The sequence below is a fragment of the Spermophilus citellus genome, assembly GCF_964194105.1.
Source record: "Spermophilus citellus genome assembly, chromosome: X".
Lineage (NCBI taxonomy): Eukaryota > Metazoa > Chordata > Mammalia > Rodentia > Sciuridae > Spermophilus > Spermophilus citellus.
Genome location: NC_138190.1, coordinates 131,936,022 through 131,949,311, shown reverse-complemented (window position 1 = coordinate 131,949,311; position 13,290 = coordinate 131,936,022). Strand labels below are relative to the sequence as shown.

At 37.2% G+C, this 13,290-nt stretch overlaps 1 protein-coding gene across 1 annotated transcript in view; it reads right to left on the bottom strand.

Annotated features, from left to right (window-relative positions):
• The window catches only part of ADGRG4 (adhesion G protein-coupled receptor G4), a gene marked incomplete at both ends in the record, with an annotated part of 110,425 nt that overhangs the window by 53,752 nt on the left and 43,383 nt on the right, over window positions 1-13,290 (bottom strand). Inside the window, 7 exons of the mRNA XM_081277756.1 lie at window positions 589-707; window positions 2,452-2,584; window positions 3,728-3,891; window positions 6,785-6,828; window positions 8,020-8,059; window positions 10,362-10,426; window positions 12,340-12,440. Coding sequence (XP_081133882.1) covers window positions 589-707; window positions 2,452-2,584; window positions 3,728-3,891; window positions 6,785-6,828; window positions 8,020-8,059; window positions 10,362-10,426; window positions 12,340-12,440 — 666 coding nt within the window. The remainder of the gene's footprint in view (window positions 1-588; window positions 708-2,451; window positions 2,585-3,727; window positions 3,892-6,784; window positions 6,829-8,019; window positions 8,060-10,361; window positions 10,427-12,339; window positions 12,441-13,290) is intronic.

Here is a 13,290-nt window from a genome sequence, read left to right as displayed (position 1 = left end):
CTGAGAATCGAACCCAGCGCCCTGCACATGCCAGGCAAACGCGCTACCACTTGAGCCACATCCCCAGCCCACAATACCTTTATTTTATTTATTTATTTTTATGTGGTGCTGAGGATCAAACCCAGGGCTTGCATGTGCTAGGCGAGCGCTCTACTGCTAAGCCACAATCCCAGCCCCTGCACATTTCTTTATAGATGTGTATACTCTCTCTGTGAATAGTCACTGAATGGCTGGGGCCACCACTGGGAGGGAGATGTTTCACTGTAGATTATTTTTATCTTTGAATATTGGACTAGATGAGGTATTTATAAATTAAACTTTTTGCAAAATTTAAAATAAAATGAAAAATAGTAAGTCAAAAATCATAAAACAAAAATTCATAAAACAAAATAAAAAACCGTGATAGTCTTAACTTGTCACATCCCCACCACTTCCAGCAACTTAAACTAACTACCTAGTTTCTGAAACTGGATTATTATAGGGTAGATTTTCATTAAACGAGGTTTGCCTGTACTCTCTGGTCTCAGGACAAGTAGGCAAACTAGCTAAGATTCCATTATTTCTCCGATGTGTACAAAACAATCTTACCGTCACTGATGGTAATATTAGCAAGATCCACAATCTTTTCAGGAAGTCCTTGAAGCAATTTACATTGCTTAAACCTTGGTTTCTCCCACTGAGATTTGCCTGTTTGAATGCTGATTGAACTGAAAAAGAGAGAAGGGAGGAATAAAAGACATCCTAGGATGAAAAAACAGGTCTATCTTTGGCATGCCTTTCCCTGACCCACCCCCAGCCTTCTGGCCAAGATAGCACCGGCAGGAGTACAGTAATTCTTTGTAAAGTGAAGAAAAATTTGTTCTTGGAAGACAAGTGAAACTAGGGTCAGTAGGTGGGAGGATGACTAGGCAAGGGAGATGGGGGAGGGAGGCAGAGCAACGTCTGGCTGATCAAGAGTCAAGGGAGAGATGTCAGTCTGCTGAACATGACTACTTACCTTCATTTCCTCCTCTTACCTGTAATTGTAAAGGGAAATGTGGGAATGCAGTCTCTAACTCAGCATATAAATTTCCTCTAGGTGATTAGTATAGAACCCTCTGTAGCTCACTGACACTTTCAGCCACCCTTCCCAGTGCCTCATCCAGTTTAACACAGTTCAAGTCAGCCAGCACATTCATTGAGCACCCATTATGTTCTAGGCTGATCCTCCCCTGAGATTTGTGTAGTTCAGTAGTTTCAGATTCTAAATGTTACCTTCTTTAAAATTGGACAAAATATAAGAAAAACTGTATAAACAAAATGGAATGTATCAAACCATCAAGCAAGAACTTAGTTTCAACACTTGAGCTAAGTCCAGTGCTGAAAGGACAGAGGCAAAGAAAGACATACAACTTGCCCACCTGACCCCCATCTCCCTGCACAGCAAACAGCACAAGCACAGAGAGATACACAAGGAAGTGTCCATTGAGTCCAGACTAACAAATGGTCTTTTTGGCTGGAATGCATGGTAAAGGGAGGGGAAGTGGTGAACGAGACAGCAGGAGAGGGAGTCTACAATTTGGAGGACTGCATTTAGGGGTTTGGATTTCGTTCCTGAGTAGGAGTATGACATGATGACAGTCAGCCTTTGGGATAATCATGCTGGCAGCAGTGTGTAATGGAGCTGGGGTGGCTGGTGCTTAGAAGGCGAAGGGACTACTCTAACAGGAGGTGAGAGCTAGTAATGGGCTTGCGCCAAGCAGTGAGGTTGGAAAGGAGAGGCTCCATGTGGGCCCTGACTATGGCTGTCAGAACTGCCCTCCTTGAGGACTGATTAGATGTAGGCAGGGAAAGGTAGCATACAGTTGAGTTGTGGCTTTCTAAGAGTGCTTTTAAGCCTCTGTTAAAACCTGCTGTCCTTCTGGTCTTGCCCACTTAAGTTAATGGCATAAACCATTAACAGCAGAGAGTAAGAAAAAAGGGCTGATGATTTTAAAAAGGAAAATGATAAAGTCAACAATAGAAGAGTGATTTAGTAAATTACTATGGCCCATCAACGAAACAGCATCTGAGGCCGATTTTTTGAAATAATCATTAAGAAGATGAATGTAAAACATGGAAAATGTTTGATAAACCATTGAGTGAAAGGATAAATTACATTACGGATTGGAGAACTGAACTGTGATTACCTCCACAGAAAATTTAAAAGCATACAGAGAAAGACAACATGCCAACCTAAAAACAGCTGTGTTCAATGGTGGGATGGTGACTGACTTCTCTCTTTGTCTTCTTGACATTATTTTCTTATTATATTGCATATGTATGTTTAAGTCCACAAGGTGAAGAAAAGAAAGACTGGCAGTAGAGGTGGAGGGGAGGGAGCACACCCAGAGAAATGACATAGAAACATGCCCCCAACGAAGCGAATCTTTGTATATGTGAACTAACAATTAGAACTTGGCCGGTACATACCAGATTCTAGTGGCATTTCCATCCTCATTTTTTATGCATCTGGTTTGGGCTGTCTCAGTAGGGTAGGTTAATAGCCACTTATATGTCCCTTTGTATTTAGTGGGTGTTTCGTGGACTTCACACTTTCCTGGATCTACGGAGAAAATGTATGCACATTTTAAAGGGCAAAAGGCTCTTAAAAGTATCATGAGCATCCATTATGACCCATCATTACTACCCTGCACACACACACATCAGCAAATAAAAGAGGAGGCTCTTTCTACCAGGCCATTTAAATCAGGCTGCACTGAAAATAGCTTTAAATAGAGTATTCTTGCTTAAATAAGCCATCCAGTATAGCCACGGGTTTAGTCCCTTTCATTAAAGCCACCAGTTGACAGGAAAAATTTTTTGTTGTTGTTGTTTAAATAGTATATATGATTTAAAAAAAATTCCAGTCACATAAAAGGGTGTTAGAGGAAAGCATTCAAAGTATCCACCTGTCAACTGTCCTTCTTTTAAACCACCCATCCCAGTGTTCTCTGTGAGCCAAGAGGTAAAGTACCTTCCTATCACTTTCAGGACACATTTATCAGCATCAGCATCGTTTGCACAATGGGCTGTGCCTGTGCCCTCCCACTTCTCTGCCTCTCATCCCACTCTCTCTCTCTTGTGCAATCACAGCCTGCCCTCTGCTACTTCATTCACTTGCTGCCACGGATTGTGAGTAGGAATATCTGTGAATGTCCGGATTCACTAGAAAGTTTTTATGGCAGTCTGTTGGGGCAAGAAACAAAGCTGGCAGCAATGGGAGAGAAGTGGAGTAGACTGGTAGGGTTTTACTTTTACCAGTAAAGCATTCCTAATCAGGAAAGTAAAGGCCTAGAAGAGAAATCTGGGACAGTTCCCAAGTCACTTCTCAAGATGAATAGGATGCCTGAATGAAACAATAAATTAGCAAGTATCTATTAGGCATCTATTGTGTGTAATAAAAAATCTCTCTGGGCTTCAGGGTGTTTTGGGCAAGAGAGACAATCCTCCTACACTGTGGGTAGACTGGCCACTGCTAATATCCACAGCTGACAAATGATCTCTTATAAACTCTCAGGCAATCCATTTCTTTCACAAGCTTTTAAAGGTAGAAAGGCCATCAGGACAAGTGGGTACTGCAGATGTGGAAAGGATCATGAAGATGACTTCTCTTCCCTCTGAGCTTAGGGTCCTTACTCTGAATACATCATGAATTTTATAAGAGGGGGAGTGAATTCATACTGAAATACCCAACCAAAATAATTACCTAGCTTTTTCACTGTGATGTGTTCAGACGTTACTAATAATGTGAACTGATCTTGTGTGAAGTTTCCACGTGAGAAGTTGCCATGTATTTTATTTCTGATCTTGATGATCAATTCCATGGATTCTAAAGAAGAGTCAGCCTTTATGATGACCTGACAAGCACAGCTACAAAATGGGACAAAAAAGAAAATGTGCAGTTATGTCAGTACAGTGCAATTTGGCCTGCAGTGCTGAAATTTGGTATAGTTGCCTTAATTGGTAGTCCATAAATGTCAAACATTTTGTAGATGTTAAGTGAAAAATCTTAAGAAATGATGGAAGACAGCATGTTGAAATCTTCTGAAAATTTTTTCTCACAGACAACCGAAAACCTATTTTCAAATGAAATGTCAGCAACATTTATAGTATGTGGAAATTGACTAACCATGAGATTTCTCCAGGAGTTTCTAATAATTAATAGAAAGTATGAAGTGCTCTCAAGACTTATTATTTCAGAGAAAACCTTCTATCCTTCTGATCTCCAATTTATCCATCATTAGTGCAATATGGCAAATAGACACATGTCCAATTAGTTCATAAAGACATGATCCACAGAAGGCTTATTTCTATAATGGAATAATAATGATGATAATGATAGCTAACACTTGTAGAGCTCTTGCTGCACATGTTTTGAGTCATTTGATCCTCAGAGCAACATTATAAGGTTAATTATTCCCATTCTACAGATGAGGGAGCTGAACTTTAGGGAGATATTTCTCTCAGTCACAAAAACCCATCCAGTGTTTCTGTCCACTAAAATATATGTTATAAAAGAATAGACTGTCCCTGACCTCAACCCATACAGTGAGGTCCTTAACCCTTCTAAATTCCTCTAATATTTCATTAGGGGAACCTTTTAAAATTCACACTTACCTATATCTCTTTTTTCCATTTCCATTAGTACATGCAGTTTTAAAATATTTTATTAGTACATTATAGTTATTCATAATAGAAGGTTCATTTTTCACATAATTGCATGTGCATGAAATATAATTTGCTCAATTTCAGCCCCCAGTATTTCCTTTTGCCCTCCCTTCCTCACTCCCCCTTCTCCCTTTCCTCTGCTCTTTAAGTCTTCCTTCTCTCTAGTCATTGTTTTTTTAATGGGTACTTTATAGCTATACATAAGGATGGACTTCACTGTTGGTATATTCATATATGTACACAGCCTAATTTGGTCAATTTAATTCCACTTTTCATCCCTTTTCCCATCCCTTCTCCCTCTTCCTCTATCTCCTTCCTCTACTCCACTGATCTCCCTTCTATTTTCATGTGATCTCCTCTTTTTCCCTTTTTCTCTAGCTTCTTCATACAAGAGAAAATATTTGACTTTCTGAGGCTGGTTTATCTTACATAGCATGATGTTCTCCGGTTCCATCCATTTACTGGAAAATGCCATAATTTCACTCTTCTTTGTGATTCAGTAAAACTCCATTATGTATATAAACCACATTTTCTTCATTTACTCATCTGTCCATGGAAATCTGGGCTGGTTCTATAACTTGGCTATTGTGAATTGCACTACTATAAGCATTGGTGTGGCTGTTTCACTAGAGTATGATGATTTTAGTTCTTTGGGATAAATACCAAGGATTGGAATGGATGAGTCATATATTTTTGAGGAATCTCCATACTGCTTTCCAGAGTGGTTGTACTAATTTGCAATCCCATCAACAATATGTGAGTATGCCTTTTACCCTACATCCTCACTGGCTTTTATTATTTGTATTCTGGATCACTGACATGGATGGAATGAAATCCCAATGTATTTTTTTTTTTTGGTACTAGAGTTGAACTCATAAGTGCTTTTACCACTGAGCCACATTCCCAGGTACTCACCACATTTTTTTTTTAATTTTGAGGGAGAGTCTTGCAAAGTTGCTTAGGACCTCACTTAGTTGTTGAGGCTGGCCTTAAACTTGTTACACTTCTTCCTCATCCTCCTGAATTTCTGGAATTACACACATGAGCCACCATGCCTAGCTCAATATAGTTTTGATTTACATTTCCTAAAGATGTAGAATATTTCTTTATATATTTGTTGGCCATTTGTATTTTTTCTTTTGAGAAGTGTCTGTTTAGTTCTTTTGCCCATTTATTGATTGCATTATTTGGGGGGATGGTGTTAATTATTTTAGTTCCTTATATATTCTGAGTATTAATCTCCTGTTAGAAGAGTAGCTAGCAAAGATCTTTTCCCATTCTGTAGGCTCTCTTATCACACTCTTGTTTTGTTTGCTGTGCAGTAGATTTTTAATTTGATGCCATCCTACTAATTGATTCTTGGTACATATCGTTTTTTGAAAAACATATTTGCTGAGTTTCCTACCAGTTGTTGAAAGTTAGATGACTTTACTCAACACTTCTCTGTATATCCAATCTATTTGATTCCTCCCCATCCCCTGTTCTATATGTGGTGAAGTCCCTGCTCATCCTACACATTGAATTTGAACCCTATCTCTTCTCAGCTTTTGGATTTCCAGTCTGAATAAGAATCCTCTCTTTGAACCTCTCATCTTGCTTGCAACAGACCCTCTATGCCAGCCCCTTGAACATTTCAATGATCTGTTCATGAGGCTTCTTTGGCTATATGTCCATTATGATGTGCACCAAACAGATCAACGATAGCCAGTGTTCCAGGAGGAGCTGGGCCATGAATCTGAGCAGGACCAGGGATGCTTTCTATGTTGCTGTCATTGTTTTCAATTCTCCTGCTCAGTATTTCATGAACCTTATTGACCACAACAAACAGTATATTCCCCTATCCCCAAATTATAACCACTTTGGACCCCATTTTCTCCTCAGTACAAAGAGGCAGCAGGCAGATTGCTAGGCTGTGCTGTGACCAACCAAAGCAACTATTTCGTGAAGGCAAAAGCCCAATTACAGCATCTGTAAAATAACCATCAGGTACTTTGATCTCCTTCTGACAACCCTGACCAACAGGCTGTGCATACAGAATTAAATGGAAGGAAAATCAGAACTAAATGTACCAGCTATGAATAAGCTCAGCTCCTACCTGTATGCTACATGGGAAATTGTAGTCATTCCTTGCTCTTCTCTCTGTTCCAATGGATGCAAAAGAAAAGTACATAGTCACTGAAACAGGATTAGGAGCAGAATCTAAGCTCCTGGATCTAGATATTAACACAGTGGTGACAATAGTAAACATGGGACATTTAATGCATTCTGAGCCCTTTGCTAAGCACTTAACATAAGTTATCTCATTCTATCCTTCTAACAATCCTCATTTTAAAGATGAGAAAATTAAGAAGCAGAGATTGATTAAGTTGTCCCAAATATCACAGCCAGGAATGGAGGAATTCTAGTCCAGGCAGCTTGACCAGATTATCACCAAAAAGCCTTTACAACTACTAGTTGAAGTTTTATTTATATCATGTTATCTATAACGTTATATTTTAAAATTCTGACAACTACATATAGGAGGTATTTTAAATGATGGTAGATAATGCACTTAATGTATTTTGTATAGTCAAGATATTTACCTCATATTTAAATACCTTAAAAGCTCTGTACTTTCTAATCATTTAAAAATGGTACATAGAGTGTACCATTGTAAGACTTTAAGGCACTAAAGTAAGTACTGAGATTTGGGACAAGGATGATGGGCGATAACTTTGCCAAACTTTGATTTCACGGCTATACAAATATAGAGGGTAGATTTAAATTTAATATGTGAATACCAGTCTTGCAAACAGTTGTGTCACTCTTAAAAAGGCTAGAAGTTTTGTGAGATCTCTACAATAGAAGAAATTGTAGAGAATAGAAGAAATTCTATGTAACATTTACAATCCCCACATCATTCCCCATTCTCTTAGCCCACAAAATGTGCTTCAAAAAACTGTCACACATTGGGCTGGGGATGTGGCTCAAGCGGTAGCGCGCTCGCCTGGCATGCGCGCGGCCCGGGTTCGATCCTCAGCACCACATACCAACAAAGATGTTGTGTCCGCCGAGAATTAAAAAATAAAATAAATATTAAAAATTCTCTCTCTCTCTCTCTCTCTCTCCTCTCTCACTCTCTCTTTAAAAAAAAAACTGTCACACTGATAGTTCAGACAAGCAGGGGATGGATTTTTTAATGGATTGTTGTGGAAGTAATTTAATTTGATATTCAATTGTCAACAATGAATCTTGCCTGATAAAACACCCTTGAGTAAAAGATCTATTTACTAATCTAATACCTGATTATAATATTGGTCTCATGTAAGTTGATTTTTCAAAATTACTTACAAGAAGTCGGTCCATGGCCATTTCTTCCTTAGAAGTTTTCCTGTATCAAAAGTATCATAAAATTGTATAAAAGTGAAACATAGTACCAACTACACAGGACACAAGATCAAGATGAAGAAATCTCTAAAGCAGAAGAGTAGAATCCTCTCAGCTTCGAATTTAAGTAATGCTGTGGGTTCAATGGAACACTTGAAATGAACTTGGTCATTACATACCAAAATGGTGGTAAACCTTTGATTCAATAATCCTACTTCCAGGAATCTATTCCATAATTGTACCAGTAATGGTGCATAAAATATATATATTTGGGTAGAAATTACTCAAATGTCTGTCATTAGACAACTGAACACATACATCATATTATGCTCCCACAAAAGAATCTTATGTAATTATCAAAATGTATAAGATATATTTATATGTGTTGGCCCAAAAAGATACAAAATAAGAAAACACTATGTATAACAAAACAAGAAAAGAAAGTTGTTAAACAGTACACAGAGTAGGATTCTGTTCTCTTAGTAAACACATGAGAAAAATTTAGAGGAATGTATAAAATAAGTTGTTCAGTTTTTTTTTTTTCAGTGCTGAGGATAGGACCCAGAGCCTCATGCATGCTAAGCAGGTGCTCTGTCTCTGATCTACATCCCCATCCCTCACAGGAGTCCTTAAAGGAGTAGGGAAAAGTGACTTCCCAGAGATTTTCATTTTCTATGTCATATATTTCTGTTAAGTTCTAAGGTTTACAATGGCCACATCTTACCTTGCAATAAAGAATAATTGTAAACAGTTTTGTAAAGGAACATTGTATACCCCAAATATCTCTGATATTGTATTAGTAATTGTTTGGGATTGAAAATTTGTATCTACTTAAAATTAACAATTTGAAGCTTAATCACCTATGAAATATTAGAAAGTGTGGCCTTTTGGAGGTAATTAAGCCAGGAAGATAGTGCTGTCGTGAACATGATTAGTGCCATTGTAAGTAGAGACAGGACAGCTTCCTCTTTCTCTGTTCTCTGCCATGTGAGGACACTATAAACAGAGAAACCTTTATCTGGACCTGGCCATGCTTTCTTCCCAGCTATCAGACCATAAAAAATAAAATTCTATGGTTTAAGTCACCCAGTCTATAGTATTTTTATTATGGTAGCCCAAACTGACTGACAATCATCTATAATGGATTTACCTACATTATTTTTATATGAACCTCCCACCTATTAATATTTAACATATAAGAAAAAATGAAGTCCAGCTTTCAGAAGATAGTCACATTTAGTAATATGGTTTGAATATGATTTATCCCTAATAAATCTCATGTTGAGACTTCGCCCCTTAAGTGGCACTTTTGGGAAATGGAGTCTAGTGAGAGGTGTTAGGGCAGAGACATTATAAATGGATTCGTGTCTTTCTCTTAGGAGTGGGTTCTCACTCTCATGGGACTGGATTAGTTATCTGGAGAGTAGATTGTTATAAAATGAGGCTGCCTCTCCTGTTTTACCTCTTCTGCACACACCTGCCCTCACACACCTTCCCCTCTTCACCATGAGTTGAAACAGCACCATGTCCTTACCAGATGTGTCTATCTATATAATTGTTGACTTTCCAGCCTTAAGACCCATGAGCCAAAATAAACCTCTTTTCTTTATAAATTACCCAGTCTGAAGTATTCTGATAATGCAACAGAAAATAGAGTAAGACATTTAATGTTCTTTAAAAAAATCAACTGATCATGATTTAACAGAGCCATACCTATTGTTCTGAGTGTCCCTCTAATAGAAAACTAATTTATGTGCAGAGAAAATCACAGGAAGCATTTTTCAGGTGACAGAGAGCCTTTACCATGGTTTCCTTGATACTACTCAGTTTCTGCCTATTTCAATTGCCTCTTGAAATTTGTGCCCCAAGCAAGTCTTGGAGTAGTTGACATTCCTCATTTTAAACATTCCATATTCCCTTTGGAATTTCTAATTCTCAAAAGTGCATCATCTGAAAGTAAAATGTCTTATAGATCTTCACGCACTTGGCCGTCTATATATTTTCATCCCTTTAAAGCATGATTTCCTTGAGTCACAGATTCATGGAATTTTAGAAACTATAGAAGCAGTAGAGATAACTTGGTCTAATTTCAACTTTTTTTTTGTTTTGTCCTCCTGTTGGCTTTATACCATGCAATAAGGCAAATTTCTTCCTCATTCCAAAGAGAACTTTAGAAAAGAAGATGCAACTATAAATGTGATAGCCCCTAAAGTTCAGGCATACAAAAAGAAATTCCTACTGGATATGAACAGACCCAGAATGCTCTCAAATTGCTCTTCCAACCAGAAAAGATGCCATCCACATACCTGCTTTTTATTTGGATAGCCAGATTAGCAAGAGAAAATTCACTGTCTTGAAATATATAATTCAACTGTAAAAGAAAAGAAACAGAAAATAACTTTTTCATATTCTCACTCTTCTATTTTAACCCAGCAAAGTCATCCGGGACAATGTGATCATTAAGCTGTATTCATTATTTCAGTTGGCTCAACATCTCCATCTGCTCCACTTAGTTTTCCAATTTACATTTTACCTACAGTTATGGGTTTAATTATCCCCCCGAAATCCAAATGTTGAAGCCCTAACCCCAAATGTGATCATATTTGGAGCTAGAGCCATTAGGGAGGTGATTAAGGTTAAATGAGGTCATAAGAGTGGGTCCCTAATCCAATATAACTGATATTCTTATAAAAAGAGAGAGACCAGAGATGCATGGGCACAGAGGAGATACTATGTGAAGACACAGCAAGAAGGCAGCCATATGGAAGCCAAGGAGAGAGCTCACCAGAGCCCAACCCTGACAGCACCTTTATCTTGAATTTCCAGCCTCCAGAACTCTGAGAAAACAAATGCCTGTCTTCGAACCACCCAGTCTGTCAGATCTTCATAAGATACCATGAGCAGACTGATACACTCACCATCTTCAAGCACTTATAATCATGTCCTATACACTTGAAAATAAGTGTTGATGGGGAGAGGAGAAATCAATATGATCATTCACCATTGAATGGAAGATGCAAGTTGGTATTACCTATCTGGGAGACCATTTGGTAATAACTCTCTTTTTTTTAGAGAGAGAGATAGAGAGAGAGAGAGAGAGAGAGAGAGAGAGAGAGAGAGAGAGAATTTATTTATTTATTTATTTATTTATTTTTTAGTTTTCGGTGGACACAACATCTTTGTTTGTATGTGGTGCTGAGGATTGAACCCGGACCGCACGCATGCCAGGCGAGCACGCTACCGCTTGAGCCACATCCCCAGCCCGGTAATAACTCTTAATATGTAAAATATTCACATTTTTTTGATGTAACAATTCCAATTCTAGGGATTTACCCTCAAGTGCCTCAAAATTTATTGCAAGGGCATTGCTCTCAGAAGTGGTTAAAAATAGAGAAAAAATTAGAAAGAGCCTAAATGTCCACCAATGGATACCTAGATTTGAAAGAAAAAAACACTACATTACAAGCATATAAGTTAAATCCTATGTATCTGTTAAAGTGTATGAGGTTGATCTATGTTTACCATCATAAATATGCTCAGAGATAAATGGTTAATGGTTGGGGATATGGCTTAGTGGTGGTACAGTGCTTGTCTAGGAGGCCTAGAAGTTTTTTATCAGCACTGCAAAAATAAAATTTAAAATATGCATGATTGAGTAAGGGGAATTGAACATAATCAGTCAGGCCATAATAGCATGATTTCAATTATTTATGTGAATAAACACACATGCATTAATGTTATAATATGTATAGAAAAATCTAAAACATCTAAAATAATATGCTTTAGACCATTAGGAGTAGTTAATGGAAGGAGGAGCAGTAGAGGATATTTGCTTTCTGTTTTAGATACTAATATCTGATAATTTTTTTTTACAAACCATATGTAATTAGTCTTATTATCAGAAAAATTCAAGGAGAGAGAAAAGTTAAAATGAATAAAACAAAGATACTTAGATACAATGGCACAAAATTTGTCACTGTTCTCCTATTTTACCCCAAATAGAAAATTTTGGCAAAGACTCAGAAATTGTGTCACTGGAGAGAAATATGCAGATCTAAACAAATGAAAATAATAACATTGCATAAAAGCTTTCAACTATTGGCACTATGAAAGAGACTGCATAGTTCCTCACAGTGTTGCTTACAGAATAGATTTGCAATGAAAAAAAACCTCATTATCTGTGAAATGGTTTATTGATAGAAAAAAGTAAAATCTAGTTTTAATCTACTAAATCTTTGTCACAGAAGTTTATATGTATCATAAATATTCAAAAAAATATTTTACCCAATTTTTTGCCAATTCACTTATAACACTGGTAACAGGGACCCTTGGCTCTTCATCAAAGACAGAGAAGCTCATTTCAATATTGTAGAAGGAAACTGTAACTAAAAAATAAGGAGATTAATTTTATTCATTTAGTTCAAGAAATTTGACTTCTATAAATTTGATTAAAACTGCTCTCCATTTTAAAACAAATGAAACAACAACCTCTAATGCATAAACTTTGCATAATTTAAATGTAAGGTCAAGAACCATTACTTTTGGTACCATATTCAGAAGCAAAACAGAATGGCATCATACCATTTTTGCTTTAATTTTTTAGACATTTTTCTGATTTCTACATAGTTGATTAATATTCTACAAATTCCCCCAAATTCTCTACTTTCATTGAACAACAGACTTTCAGTCTATTCAATAGCCAAATGAACATTATCTCATATTTATACCGACAAAATAACCTGCAACCTCCCACCTAATCTTCCTTTCTGCTTCAGGGTTTTCTTTCCCTTAAGTTCCTCCTACTCTTCTGTATTCTATCATTTTAATTTTTGAATAGTGTAAGTTTCAGAGACACACAAAATGGGAACACTATGGAAGTCAAATATTCCCTAGCTATGGATAAGTATTCTTAGTCAGCTGGTTACAGGGATTGGAGAAGGCTGAGACCTGAGTATGAGGAATTCAAAGGCAGCATAGAATATATTCCAGTGTTTTCTGATGTGTGGTAAACATGGTCAGATCTAGGGCCATATGATCTCTACTGAGTAGGGGTAAATTTTCTAGTATGTTCACATTGGCAGAATCAGTCAGAGCATCAAGAACAAAAAGTGTAGAAAGGAGGCTTAAAAATGTACTGAGTGCAAAGATACATTTGCATTATATTTAATTAGATACAAGAAACTTTTCTACACAATTATGTTTGCACAAGAACACTATGTCTCTGAAGAAGAGAAA